General features: G+C 39.9%; 1 protein-coding gene across 1 annotated transcript in view; it reads left to right on the plus strand.

The window, feature by feature from the left end:
- LOC117896147 (neuroligin-4, Y-linked) overlaps positions 1–8,254 on the plus strand; it is a 37,907-nt gene extending 29,653 nt beyond the window's left edge. Inside the window, exons 7-11 of the mRNA XM_034804222.1 lie at positions 2,785–2,997; positions 4,216–4,354; positions 4,597–4,748; positions 4,922–5,034; positions 5,317–8,254. Coding sequence (XP_034660113.1) covers positions 2,785–2,997; positions 4,216–4,354; positions 4,597–4,748; positions 4,922–5,034; positions 5,317–6,476 — 1,777 coding nt within the window. The 3' untranslated portion in view covers positions 6,477–8,254. The remainder of the gene's footprint in view (positions 1–2,784; positions 2,998–4,215; positions 4,355–4,596; positions 4,749–4,921; positions 5,035–5,316) is intronic.
- Positions 8,255–14,536: the final 6,282 nt, after the last annotated feature.

The raw sequence follows: 14,536 nt of genomic DNA on the forward strand, positions 1-14,536 counted from the left end.
GTGCAAATTTAGAACATTTTAGCTCTATGTACGTATGTATGTACATACATATGTTTTTCAAAAAAAAAAAAACACATTTAACACTTCACTTTCACATATTGCCGCATATTTCCAACGCCGATCTGCTTTTAGCCTTGTTGTGCTCCTCCGCAATTGATCTCGCATTTTTTGCCCATTAAATGCTCAACCATTTCACCATATTTCACTAACACACACTACTTCACTTTCACATATTTCACAATTGATCTCGCATTTTTTGTCCACAAAATGTTCAACCATTTCACCATATTTCACTGCACTTCACTAACACACACTTCACTTTCACATATTGTCGTATATTTCGCATATGATCTCGCATTTTTTGTCCACAAAATGTTCAACCATTGCACCACATTTTATTTCACTTCACTAACACACACTTCACTTTCACATATTGCCGCATATTTCCATCGACGATCTGCTTCTAGCCTCGCTGCTGTGCTCCTCCGCAAATGATCTTGATTTTTTATTGATTTCACTAACACACACTTGTTGTTGTACACTGCACATACTGCACGATACTTTTTCCCGTTTAGTTTCCCGAATTTTCCCGTATTTTCCCGATTTTTTTCGATTTTTTCGATTTTTCGCGGACCGAATCCGTACCGGACCGAACGCGCTGACAAATTTTTAACTACTGAGTGGGGAGGAGGAAGCTGCAAAAGAAGTAAACTGCGTAGGTGTTGGTGGCTTGGGCCGCGCTCCCCTACTCACAAATCACATATGCACATATATTGTGGCGTGCACTTGGGCCTACTGCTCTCTGGGATTTTGAGCTAGCCGACCAGACCAGATCAGTGTAGGGTGAATCTACGTTTTTGCATGCGATTTGCGCTCTCTTTACATTTAGCTAATGAGGAAGTGAAGAGGAGAAAGAATAAGAAAACATTGAGAGCGAGAGAGCAAAGTAACGGCGAAAGATTGCGAGACTGAGCTGTCGTTCTTTTTGCCTTGTATGAGTGAATAGGAGATACACTTGGGTTCTTGGTGTTGGTGGCTTTTGACTCGCTCTCCTACTTGCAAATCGAATGCACATTTATTGTGTGGAGCAGTTTGACCTTCCGTCTCTGGAATTTGGCACAAGCCCACTAAATTAGTGTAGGGTGATTTCATATTTTTGGAACTCTCTTTGCATTTGACTGTGTAATTGTCAGTAAAAAGGGGAGAGAAGAAAAAGATCCGCGCTGGAGTGCTGGCTTGAATCAAAATTAAATAAATCGTCACGGAAAAGATTTCCTTCACTTGACCTAGATCGGAAAATGCTTAGAAAAGTTCTGAAATTGTAAAGGAAAATAAATTTAATATTTATTATCCAGATTCCATCATAATGCGCCGTTTCTTTTTTTTGGTTCTGGCTTTCGTTTGAGAGTGAGATAGCAAAGTAACTGTAAAAACAACACAAGACTGGGCTCTCTCGTTCTTCTTTTTTTGTGTGAGTGAATAGGAAAGACAATTGGATTCTTGTTGTTGGTGGCTTTTGACTCGTTCTCCTACTTGTAAATCGAATGCACATTTATTGTATAGAGCAGTTTGACCTTCCGTCTCTGGAATTTGGTGCAAGCCGAAACTCTCTTTGCTTTTGACTAATTGTCAGTAAAAAGGGGAGAGAAGAAAAAGATGCGCGCTGGAGTGTTGGCTTGAATCAAAATTAAATAAATCGTCACGGAAAAGATTTCCTTCACTTGACCTAGATCGGAAAATGCTTAGAAAAGTTCTGAAATTGTAAAGGAAAATAAATTTAATATTTATTATCCAGATTCCATCATAATGCGCCGATTCTTTTTTTTGGTTCTGGCTTTCGTTTGAGAGTGAGATAGCAAAGTAACTGTAAAAACAACACAAGACTGAGCTTTCTCGTTCTTCTTTCCTTGTATGAGTGTATAGGAAAGACAATTGGATTCTTGGTGTTGGTGGATTATAACTCGCTCTCCTACTTGCAAATCGGATGTACATTTATTGTGTCTAGCACTTTGATTATCGGTCTATGGAATTGTCAGTAAAAAGGGGGGTGATGAAGAAGATGCGCTGCTGGGTTTAGCTACTGCAAATTAATCATTCTGGCTATAATAATGGTCCAATCGGATCCCAATTGGTGATCTGATAGATATGGTCATTCCCTACGGAATGGTTTTAGTTTTTAGTTTTCAGTTTTCTTTTATCTTCAAAATTGTAGCTTTGGGAAGTTTTCGCCCTTTTGCGAGGGCGGAAGGAGGCGGGGCTCATAATTGAAACACACTTGTAACAGTGTGAGCATACTTACAGAAGGCTGGATGCAACATTTAGTGGCCCTAGCTTTTATGGTCTCAGATCCAGGCGCTCAACAAGACGGACGGACGGACGGACAGACAGACAGACAGACATTCGACTCGGCTATTGATGCTGATCAAGAATATATGTATATATGTACTTTATGGGATCGGAAACGTTTCCTTCTGTGCGTTACATATGTACATATGTACATCCACTTTGTGCACAAATACAATATACCCTATTTACTCTTCGAGTACCGGGTATAAAAACAAGAGTTCAAGAATATTGAGAGTTTAGAGCGTGGAACACTCATCCAGATTACAACGCTTAACAAGTAGCAGAAATTCTTTCGAGTACCAAGTACGAAAAAGGGTTTACCGGCAGAAAGGGCGTTCCTCTCCCTTCACACACTTTTACTTCCTTACTTATGCTTCGTGCTGCTGAATATTCTTCATCCTTATTCACACTTTACTCATTTTCTGCCATCGCACACAGATACGACCTGATGGCCGGTGTGACACGTGCCGAGGCCTTTTTCAGCTTCAATTCGGGAGATGTGCAATATGGCATCGAGGCGGATCGAAGGTCGAGAATTTTAAAGGCCTACGTGAGGAACACGTACACATTTCATTTGAACGAGATATTCGCAACGATTGTCAACGAGTATACGGATTGGGAGAGGCCCGTCCAGCATCCAATTAATATCCGGTGAGTAATTGCGTTTGTATGTGCCCCTATGCTCCCCTGTTACACCAGGCAGTGATTCTCCACCGAAAAGAGGTAGAAGGAGTGGAGTCGAGAGTGGATGCCAAATAAATATTTTCTTCTTAATTAAATGCGCAATGGCATGTCTTACTCCCCCACACGCACATCAAGCGATGGAGCGACGTAGCGCGTGAGGTTTTCAATTAAAGCGGCTTTGTATGAATCTTGATTTCAATCTTATGGCAAATGAAATGCAAATCGGAGCCCCACCCCGACTGTCAATCTTCATAAATAATGCTGCCGCTTTTCTGGAAAATGCCTGCATTCTCTTGCATATGCTGCATAAAAGCGAAATGGAAATGGATTTTCCTTTGCCGTTTCATTCCGTTTCCAATCGATATTTATGTTTTGCGACTTTCAACCATTCGATTTGGTTTACAATTTATTTGTGTTTGCATAATTTATGCGGAATTACATTTCAATATTTTTGGGCAAACAAATCAATTGATTTCCTTAATATTCCTCTGGGTAGAGGTCTGCTACGGAAATGTGTGCAGACGTGCGTGAAGTTGCAACGTTTCATGCTTCATCTGTGGAACGTGGCCCAAGACTTCCGTGTCCGCCTTTTGGGCATTGAATACAGGTGCATGCCGCTTCTTTTCGTCAAAGAAAAGGTGTCGTGGCAGTACTTTTAAATTGGAAATTTCCACAATAATTGTAGCAACATTTAATAAACATTTTTTCTGGGGAAATGAAAGCCCTGTCACCGTCAGGAAATTGTTTTTTTTTTGTATACCTAAAATGTGCAGCTGACATAAGGCGCTGGTTTTTATTTTCAGTCGGGAGACATCCATGCAAATGGTTTTTATTCAAATTTTTGCGCTTTTCGCATTTGAAATTCTGTTAAAAAACACAAACACAAAGATTTGGCCAGACAGGGCCTCCCAAATAAAAAGAGAAATGCATCAAATCAGTCCCGAAAATAGGCTTAGTCCTAGGTAGGGAATGCTCCACCCCTTTTAAAGGTTAAACAGGTAACCAAAGTGGCTTGTTAGATGCACACTTGAGCATAAAACTCTCGATGGCAGAGAGGCAAAGCCATTGCGAAGGTAATGTGAGGAAAATAGCCGGAAAATTGCATTGGTCTGAGGGTTGGAAAAATTGTTATTTGATTTTCATGCCTGTATTATTTTAACCCCCCTGTGCTCGTTCTTTATGCAGCGATGAAACACTGGAAGCATTAAGCGATGCTCAAGTTGTGGCCCCGGCGGCACAAACTGTTGATTTGCATTCGGCGGATCATCGAAACTCGTATCTATATGTTTTCGACTACCAGACGCGCTTTGGGGATTATCCACAGGTGAGTTGAAGAAGCAGGGAATGAGGGTTTAAGGTATGACTCCCCATGTCCCATATCATCGAGAGTCTCCTATATTTATGCTGATAAAACGTGAACTACTAATTACTCAGGAGTTACACTTAGCGAGTAGATTGAAAATTGATTACCAAAAATCAATTCATTAAGCTGCAAAGAGATGTTGCATGCATCAGGGTCAAGTGGCTACTAAATTCACTCTGCCTTTCTCTCTGTACGTTTTGCAGCGTCAGGGCTGCATCCATGGCGAGGACCTGCCATACATCTTTGGTGCACCGCTCGTTGGTGGTTTCAATCATTTCACGCGCAACTACACGAAAACCGAAATCAGTCTATCGGAGGTGGTCATGTTTTACTGGGCCAACTTTGTGCGCACTGGGTAAGTAGTAAATGGCTAGGAAATGTTAAACGGCCCACTCCCACGCCATGGGCAGTGGCAGTGCTCTGCTGTGGTCATCTAACCAGGCAATGGTGCTGCTTCATATGCAACTGAATTCACGTTTAATCATCCATCCACTCACCCGCTGCCACTCTCTCTTTCTCTGTATGCAGCAATCCAAACGAACAAATGGAAACGGAGCACAGCAGTCGACAGGAGAGGAGTCGCTACAAGACCATCGAATGGACCGCGTATGAGAGTGTACACAAGAAGTACTTGAATTTTGGTAAGTATTGAATTATTACCTTGGAATTTAAGAAACAAATTGGATAATTAAAACGAAAAGTATTTTCACAATTTCGAAAAATCGTTTGGTTATTATTTAAATACATTTTTGAACAACTATTTGCATGAAAGCTTGGAGCTCGATTGGAATTTCGATATATATTTCGATATCTCCATATACACAAAACTCTTTCGATAACTATTTGAAAAATTAAAACATGCTTCGATACCTATCGATTCTCCATTAAAATCTCCTCTTCTTTTCATATTCTCTCCTTTCCAGACACCAAACCAAAGCTCAAGAACCATTATCGGGCACATCGTCTATCGTTTTGGTTGAATCTCATACCGGATCTGCACAAGCCAGGGGGCGATAATGTCCCAGCAGCCCATCATCAGCTGAACGACGACGATGAGGAGGATAACAATATACCGAATGATGCCTCTGTAAAACCGCTGAATCCCCCCTACACCTCGAGGGCAGCGAATGCAGCGGCAATGGGAAATTTTACGATTTTTACAAATCAAGTGTTTTCCCTGCTGAATCTCAGCTCCCCCTCCTCCTCTCTACAGCGGAATGGCACACGCTATGGCGGGAATAAAATCTATCCCGATGACATGATGGATCCGGATCATGCGGCCGGTGGAGCGGCCAGTGCCTCGCAGGATAACGATGGCTTTGCGGCATACTCCACGGCACTGAGTGTCACCATTGCCATCGGATGTTCCCTGCTGATTCTCAATGTCTTAATCTTTGCTGGTGTTTACTATCAGCGCGATAAGACGCGTTTGAGTGAGCCACGGCCGCAGACGAAGTTAAAGCGGCAGGAAAATGGCCAAATCCCAAACAGCATCTGTGGAGATCTGGAGACCCTGACAATCCATGCAAAGAGCGACCCTGGCACGATCCTATCCCATCATCATGCCATGCAGCATCATCAGCTTCCACCGCCGGAATTCGCGGATATTCCACATCGCGCACCACCGCCTCCGAAGCACATGAAAACGATGCAGGATCCAGGGGGTGGCGGTGGTGGTGTCGTCCCCCCAACACATGCCCTGCAAGTGCTGGGCAATCAGTGCGGGACTCTGACCAAAAAGAGTTGCATGAAGCAGACACAGGCGCAGGCACAGCAGCACTCCCCCTCCCAGCAGCAGCATCAGTCGCATCAGCAGCAGCAGCAGCAGCCGCATCAGCAACAGCAGCAACAACACGTGGTAACACATCAGCAACATTTGCAGAATCATCATAATCAAAGCATGACCACTGTTCTAACCACAGCCGGTGGATTGGTGGTGCCAACCCCGCCCACAGTGCCTGTGATTGTGGCAGCCCCCACACAACAGCAGCAACAGCAACAGCAACAGCAGCACCACCAACAGCAACAGCAACAGCAGCAGCAGCAGCAGCAACATCCACTAATGGATGAGCTCCGTGTGTGACATTAATTGACCGTGCGTTTTAAATGTGATCTCTAAGCGCACAGTCCATCCTATACTCCATAGCCTATATGCCCTACAACCCAGCCCATGTCCTTCCATTCCGTTTTCCCTACATTTTTCAGCTGTCGGTGAGTGTCTGTGTCAATATCCCCCGGGTGAATGGTTGAATTTCTCTCTATATAGCGCGTAAGTGTATGAATGCTCTATCCTGATGTAACAGGATTTAAAATCCAATGCTAATCCTCGCTGACCAAGCTATAACTTTGTTGCTAGTTGATTTTATGATTACATATATATAAATATATATAGATCGTATATATATTGTATATACTTAGTTATAACTAAAGAGTAGAGATTGTTGTTAGGACTCATTATCAAACGAAAAACACCCACAAGTTGGTAAAATATTCAGTTTTTGCAATAAATCATAGAGATTTATGGTTTGAGGTAAAGTTTCTGTATTCTAATGTATTTTTTTTACTTTTGTTGGAATATATGCAGGGCTTTTCAGAACTAGTATTGTCTCTTATATTTCGACACGAACTTTCCATTCAATTTTTTTATAATTTTCGACAACGAATTCTACAAATATTTTTATCACTATCCGCCTAACATTTCGAACACTTTTTCTTATTATTTTTCTATCCCTTTCGACACTATTTCGATTTCTCATTATTTCTACATATTTTCATCACTTTTTCTGCTACAATTTCAAACACAATTTTGACAGCTATTAAATTATTAAAAAACCTCGCCCACTTTTTCGATGCATTTTTCATAATTTTCTTCAACTTTTAGCCCTGAAACGTACTGTCTGCATCTTCAAAACCGATTAGGACCAATGAAAACACTTACATCTTAATTTTACGGAGAAAGCTTCCCCCACAATCCGTTCTGTTTTTAGAGTAAAAAAAAAAATAATAATATTCAGTAGACAAAGCGAAACAGCATAAGAAAAACTTAAGAAAATTGTAAACCAAAAAAGAAAAAAGAATCTTGAATGTTATTCTTCCAAAGACTGAATTATAAATTGTGTACGAGTACGAGTATTGTGTGTAAATAATAAAACAAAACAAAAACAAAAAAAAACTATAGACAAAATATACTACACAAGAAATTTCGAAAAAAAAAAAGGAAAATACACAGAAACAGAACAAGAAATCAAATCATGTACAGGTGTGGCAATGGCCCTGGCCCTGGCTCTGGCTTTGTGTAAACAAATCTTTAATGGGAAAAACTAAAAACTGGAAAACTAAACTTTTGGTCAGAGAGGAGGAAAAATAAGTAAATTAAAAACTGTTAATATTAAGCATGCAGGCTACTTTGTTATTTAACTAAATAAATATTTATATAGCCATTAACATTAAATACGGTACGATATATACTCGTAAACAGAAAAACCATGCATAAAACCTCTCTCTGTCCCTCTAGAAATTTCTGTGTGGAAAAATAGTTAAAAATTCCATTAGGAATAAAGCGGCATGGCAATTGAAATAAGCAGTTGGAAAAACCCCTAGCAAAAATACATACATATATAATTTCCACCACGCCACAGTTCTTTTTTCTGTTCAGTTGTTCTTAATTTCAACAATTGCCCCGAAAATTGTAATTAAAATTGAAATTATATTTAAAACGAGGCGAAACGAGAGATCATTAAAATGAAAAGAGTGCGAGAATTGCAAACAATTTAATAAAAAACACTTGTAAAATATATATAAAAAGCAGTCCGAGGGAAATAAAACCCCCCAGGAATGGAAAAACAATTGAAAATATAAAAACATGCATCTATTAAAATATATATGTATATATATATGTATACATACATATATATATATATATATACATATATTATATAATTTTAATGATGTAAACCTCTAGCATAAATAGTAAAATAAAAACTATATAAAATTAAATTAATATACATGCGTATAGTGTGCTGCATAACGATATAATTAAAACTGGAAAATTCATGAAAATTTATGGCGTTAGAAAAGTGTGAGATTCTAACGGGATTCTATAGTGTTTAAAGCATATGAAAATTCCACAAACTGAAATGAAAGAGAAATAGTAAAAAATCAGTAACAACAAAACACAAAACAACAGAAAATAAAAGCAGATGTAAAGAGTGGCAGAAATTTAAGATGAAAACTGAAATTTAAGTAAATAATAAAGTTGCAAAAAAATTATAAAATTATTTAAAAGGAGTGGATTCTATAATTGTGTTTTCTTGGGAGGAATGATAGTGAAGTAATTTCCTTGGTAATTTTGCAACATTCCCCTTGTTTGTATGAACATTGAAAGCATTTTTCCTTTATTTCCAAGTCCCATCATGGATACAGATATTCCACTTTAAGCACGTCTACAATTGCACTCAAAAACCCCCTCACATATTCTAAGCAAACACGAAATTCAATATAGTAGCTGGAACTTCCACTTTAAGCGGTAGTTAAGGCGATGAATGGATCCACATATGCTTTTGAACACACAGGCACAGATACTTCGTAGGATAGGGAATGGAAATTGAGAGTGTCACAGACACATCTTCAAGCTGCTGCTCTGCTTTAAAGTACGAAAGAAAATCCATTGAAAATAGATTTATTATGCAAATTTGCTTCCCCCATATACACAACGAGTCCTTCGTTCATTCTCTGTATATCGCAAGGACTTACAGCTTCATTTCAAACGAAATATAAACGAATAAATGTCTGTTCCTGCATCCTGCAATATCCTTCTCAATATGCTGAAGCTGCTGCTTAGCGCAATAATTGAATCAAAACATTTCACAAACTATAGTTTCACTTTGGAAATCCGTGCTCTCTCTCCGCGTTTATTTTTGGCTTTAGATTCATTTGATTTTTATTAGCAATGACGAAAATCCAATTGAGAAACTCACAAAAAACAATGCAGGAATGAATGGAAACTTGGCACTTAGTCCCCATTTCCCCTCTTCGTGTTTGCATATGTGCCTGAAGAGTGGGCGCGACTGGTGTGGCGGCCCCCTGCTGTGTTTAATTTATTAGTCCAAAAGTTTTCTGAGCAAAATTAAATAATAAAAGTCTTCCTTCCAAGTGCCTCTCGGGCTATATCTCTCTCGTCTCTTGAGTGAAAATTATCACTCTTAATGCTGCCAAAAAGGTCACGAGTCATGGGATTAAAGGGTGCCAAAAAGAGAGAGACACTTTTCTCTCTTTTTCCGCGTCTAGGCTCTCTGGCAGGTTGATAATTTATGTTGGGAAAATCTGTTGAAAATTGCTTTAGTACTAATAAATGTATTTTCCTACATTCCCAGTAAAACTAAAAGGGAAAACTGTTGTAATTGCATTTTAAAGTCCTTAAAACTTGAAAAACATTTTCCGAACAGTTTTTTACTTCCAAAAATAAGCTTGCAATTTCTCTTTTTCCTGATCTTCCATTTGACCAACAAACAAAAAATCTGTGCAAGGAAAAGCTTCATAAAGTGGAAAAGTTTTCTGCACACTTTTATTGGCAACATCAAGCGCTAATCCCAAACAAAATTGAGTTCCCGAAAAGAACTGAAAACACACACACAAAAACTGTGTTTCGGAATTGGTGGAAAAATTTTGTGAATAAAAAGTTCCGTCTTTTCTTCTTGTTTCTTGCTCTTTTTTTTTGGTGAAAAACTTTAATAGGAACGTGGAAATGAAATCGATGAAAAGATAACACAGCATTACGGCTTTTTGCAATTTTTCTAAATGACTTAACTTACATTTTGTTGCCCACAAATAGTTGTTTGAATTGTTTTAGCGTTTTCCAATTCCACCGGTAGTTTTGTGATCTCTTTTCGTGTTCTCAATCTTTTTGTGGCTTAGCTGCTAGTTTAAATAATTATTTAATTTTTTTGGTTAGATTTTTTAATGTGGTTTCGACCAGATATCTAGTGTGCTCTTCAAAAGTTTATCAACTCTGCATTCAAACTTTGGGAAAAACTGTATTTACCTCTGGTTAAAACTTAATCCAGGATCTCCATTCCAATGTCGAGTGCATAAATTCCCCCCTAATTAGTCAAGAGAAAGATTTCGCACTCGAAATACATTCCATTAGTGGAAAAAATGATACCATTCATTCCCACGGGGGGCAAAATCAGGGGAAGGGAGAATGAAAAGTGGGAGGTATGGGTATAGATAATATTGCACAAATATTTTTTGTCCAATGCCATCAGCAGCAGCAGCAGGAACAACCATGAGCAGCACTCATATGCTACAATCTCCAACTAACCTAGATTTCCCATACGATATAGATATAGGGGGAATCTGTGTGTGTTTGTGTGTGTGTATAGAAGACCATAATCTATCCATTCAGCCAAATCAAATCGAATCACAAATGCAACGGCAATGAAGAGGCAGCAGAGGGCAGGGGACTAGAGCGCTGAAGGAGCTTACATCCGATGCAGCAGAAGTAGCAGTAGCACACGATTGCAGAGGAGGGGGAAATCTGAAGAGTAGGTCAGCACTCTCTATCTATCCATATATCTCTCTCTCTTTATCTGTCCTTTTACCCTGCTACTCCCTGTCCCTCTGTGGGTCACACTCGTTGGCTGTCAATGATGCCTGCTGCTGCTTCTCTGCTGCTTCTGCTGCAAGGAAAGCCACGGCACCGAACTGCCCGACAAGTGTCGTATGTCGTCCTGTCTAATGTTAAGCTACTTTTCATGTATAACCCCGCAACCTCCAACTAGCATAGTACGTCCCAGTGCGGCCCCCCCTTCCCACGGGTTGTGGGAAAACTTCGAACTTGCGCACGAACGCACATGAGACCCGTAGAAAGGCTCGAAGCATGGGATACCCAGTGTCTAAACGATAAAGAAATTCTTAATAAGTATTGCACGAAATGTACCAAATATGGGTACAGGGTACTGAAGCAATGCCTCTCGGTTTATACCCTTGGCATAGAGCTGGAAATATAGTGCACAATATATCCCCTTAATAGGCATGACAAGCATCTGCCTAAATATCGTCATACTCCCTAAAAACCTGGGTATGCACAGTAAAGACAGAAGTTCCACAGAGGACGGGCCCCCCTCTTCTCTCTCCCTCACGTCGAAAGTCTCCAGAGCTTTCAACGCCCGTTAAGCATCGCAATTATTCATGTTTATGATGCGTTGACGTTCGCCCAACGATTCACCTTCTTCTCTTGGAGCATATCACCTACCCCCGAACCCCCATTTACACCCCTTTATACTTCCCCTACACTCCTTTGACTTGTACACTTAATAATCAAACGAGAATAGAGAGTAAGAGAGAGAGATATCTGCTTCTGAAAGGTGTGTTTCCATCCCATCAAATTGGTTGAAGGTTGAAATATTATAAATGATAGCCAGATGGCAGGACGGGGCCATAGGAATTATAGATGGTCCTTTAGGCTCGCGCCTCATGCAGGCAGCACTCCTCGGTTGAATGGGCAAAATGTCTGCCTTGGGTTTCCGCGCTTATTAAGCCTCTAATTACTTAATGACCACCGTCATTGCTAACCAAAATGCATTATGTGTGTTTACATGAACTAGAGTCGAAAGTGGATTGAATACAGTGCGTTTCATGGGTATAAATATAAGAATTAAAACAATTGGCAATGATTTAAACTAATTTTACAAGTAATTTTTTGAATTCGTAGTCGTAGTCGAATCCCCTAGAAAAATTGAAGTTTTAACCAATAAATCCATTAATTCCATTCAGAATAATGTTAAGGCAATCTAGCTATCACACGTCATTCAGCAACTCTACTCGGGTAATTTTTGAGTTCTGTCTGTTATGTTTATGTTTGGGCTAGATTCTATACTCGTATCTACACATTTGAAACGCACTGTTTGCTCCACGGGCAAGATTAGATATAGAAGACACCCCCAAACAAACACCCTTTTGAAATCCTCTCTCGAAAACTTAATCGCATGTTTGGTGCAAGATTATAAACACGAAATTAAATCGAATAACAAGAAACTTCAATTAGAGGCCAAACATTTTGATTAAGGGCATGACCGCCCAAAACGAAGGACCCTATTCGAGCAGATACTTATTGGGGAGAGCGGCAGTCTGGACACAGTCCCAAAACTTTATCTGTGAACCTCAAACTGCAGTTCAAGTTGTGTAGGGTGGAAATTACTCCGACAATAAAACAGCCGGAAAAACGCAGCCGGCATAACTTCGGGGGCCAATCAATTTATTTGAAGCAAAACTTGAGTGTAAAAATGGTTTGAAAAAATGTTGTACGTTTAATGGAAAAAGTTTTTGGCGCCAATGGAAAAATGCTCCGCTAATTTGATTGTCATTAGAGGGAGAAGAAGGCGCGACAGAAATTCATTCAACCTTGGTGTTCTCTTTTTCGTTCAGATATAATTTATATATGGCAAAAGGTAATGCACATAATTGAATATCCCAACAACAACAAAATGAAGAGGGAAAGAGAGGCCTATGCATTCGACAAATGGTTTTGTTGCTAGATAAAGCGTTGAGGAGATTGAGAAAGAGAGCGCAGAGTGGAGAGCAAAATGGCGGCGAAATTAAAGTGAAATTGAAAAAGTTTTATGAGCTTTTCCCTTCATGCAGCAGTCGGCAGAGGAACAAAGAAGGCAGATAGCGAGCGAGCGAGCGACTGAGTGCAAAAAGAAAACTGGAATGCAAAGCCGAGCACTTTGAAACGAACGAGTCTTTGGCTACCCTTAGACAAATATTTTCACCCATGCAAATTGTAGAAATAAATTAACTAATAATCATGGCTGTACTTAAAGAAAAACTGAATCGGTTTTTACCAACACCTTTTTTTTTTAAACGATTTCAACTGAACATTTTTTCGATGCAAACGTAGCTCCTTATTTTAGAAGCTGAAAGACTTTTTGAACCCCAGACACAAGTACACTTTTAAGGTTCTAAAACGCTTAATCTGCCTGCCCTAAAAAGTCATAATACCCTTTATGAAGAGCATAATTCTTACACCGACAAGGCATAAAAAACACAAAGGACGCAAAAAAAGAGATGGAGAGACCGAGAGACTGTTCTACCGCTAAATTGCCTTCCTGCCGCCACGAGTGGGGCATAACTTTATGCAGCAGGTTGCTTAGGTAACAGTTTTATGTAGTTATGCCTCCTGTCTTCGTCCCCCCTTGTAATTGCATAATAATTGCAGAAGCAGCAGAGGAAGTAGCACGGGACACGGGCCAAGTGGCAGCGTGGCATCATGGCAATCCACACTCTGACAGCTCTGAATCACCGACGCGATGCGACTCAGAGCCGCCGCTTAAACTAATTTTCCCATAGAATTACTTTCGGATGAGTTTGGTAATTAATGGCAGAGGCAGAGAGCTAGAGGGGCAGCGGGGAAGCCAACTGTAAGCAAACCCAAGCCACCCATCCATCGAGGAGCCTCCCAATGTATCCCGCTGTCAGAAGAAGCCTTCCATCCATCCCGCAGCCAGGAGACTGACAACCGCCAAGGTAACTTCTTTCATAAATATTTTCAAGAAAGAAAACACACATAATGATGGAAGCGAGAATACCCCGGAGAATGAAGATTTACTGGGAACAAAACAGTAGAAAGCCCCTCTAGAGACGATTTCTCATAAAACAAGCTAACATTCCTCCCACATTGATATCCCTTTTGTTTTCCTAATGAAACAAAAATCTGAAAATTTAAATCTTTTTAAGCGTAAAACTCGATGCCGACAAACGAAGCACCGAAGCATGCAATGGAGACTTGAGACAGCCAGACAAATCTCATTGCAAATTAATTGAAAAATCAAACAGTTTCGTGCACCCTCTCTATTTGCTTTTGCTCATTTTTGCAGGAGAAAAGATACCCTAAGGACTGTCTGTCTGCAGAGACTTTTCCGTTTTGCCTTTTGATAATAAGGTTAATAAATAATATGAAATGCCATTAATGATACTAAGGCGGGAACCCTTAGAGATCTTGAGAGAGTGTGAAACTACAAGGCTTTGAAATAAAGATGAGAATTATACACTCAGTGAAAATGTAGATAAAAGTCAAGCAAGGAATGTCGCACTCCATGTGAAGAAAAGCCGCAAGGAAAAGCCATAGAGCACTAAGAGTCTTAG

The sequence above is a fragment of the Drosophila subobscura genome, chromosome O (assembly GCF_008121235.1).
Source record: "Drosophila subobscura isolate 14011-0131.10 chromosome O, UCBerk_Dsub_1.0, whole genome shotgun sequence".
Taxonomy (NCBI): domain Eukaryota; kingdom Metazoa; phylum Arthropoda; class Insecta; order Diptera; family Drosophilidae; genus Drosophila; species Drosophila subobscura.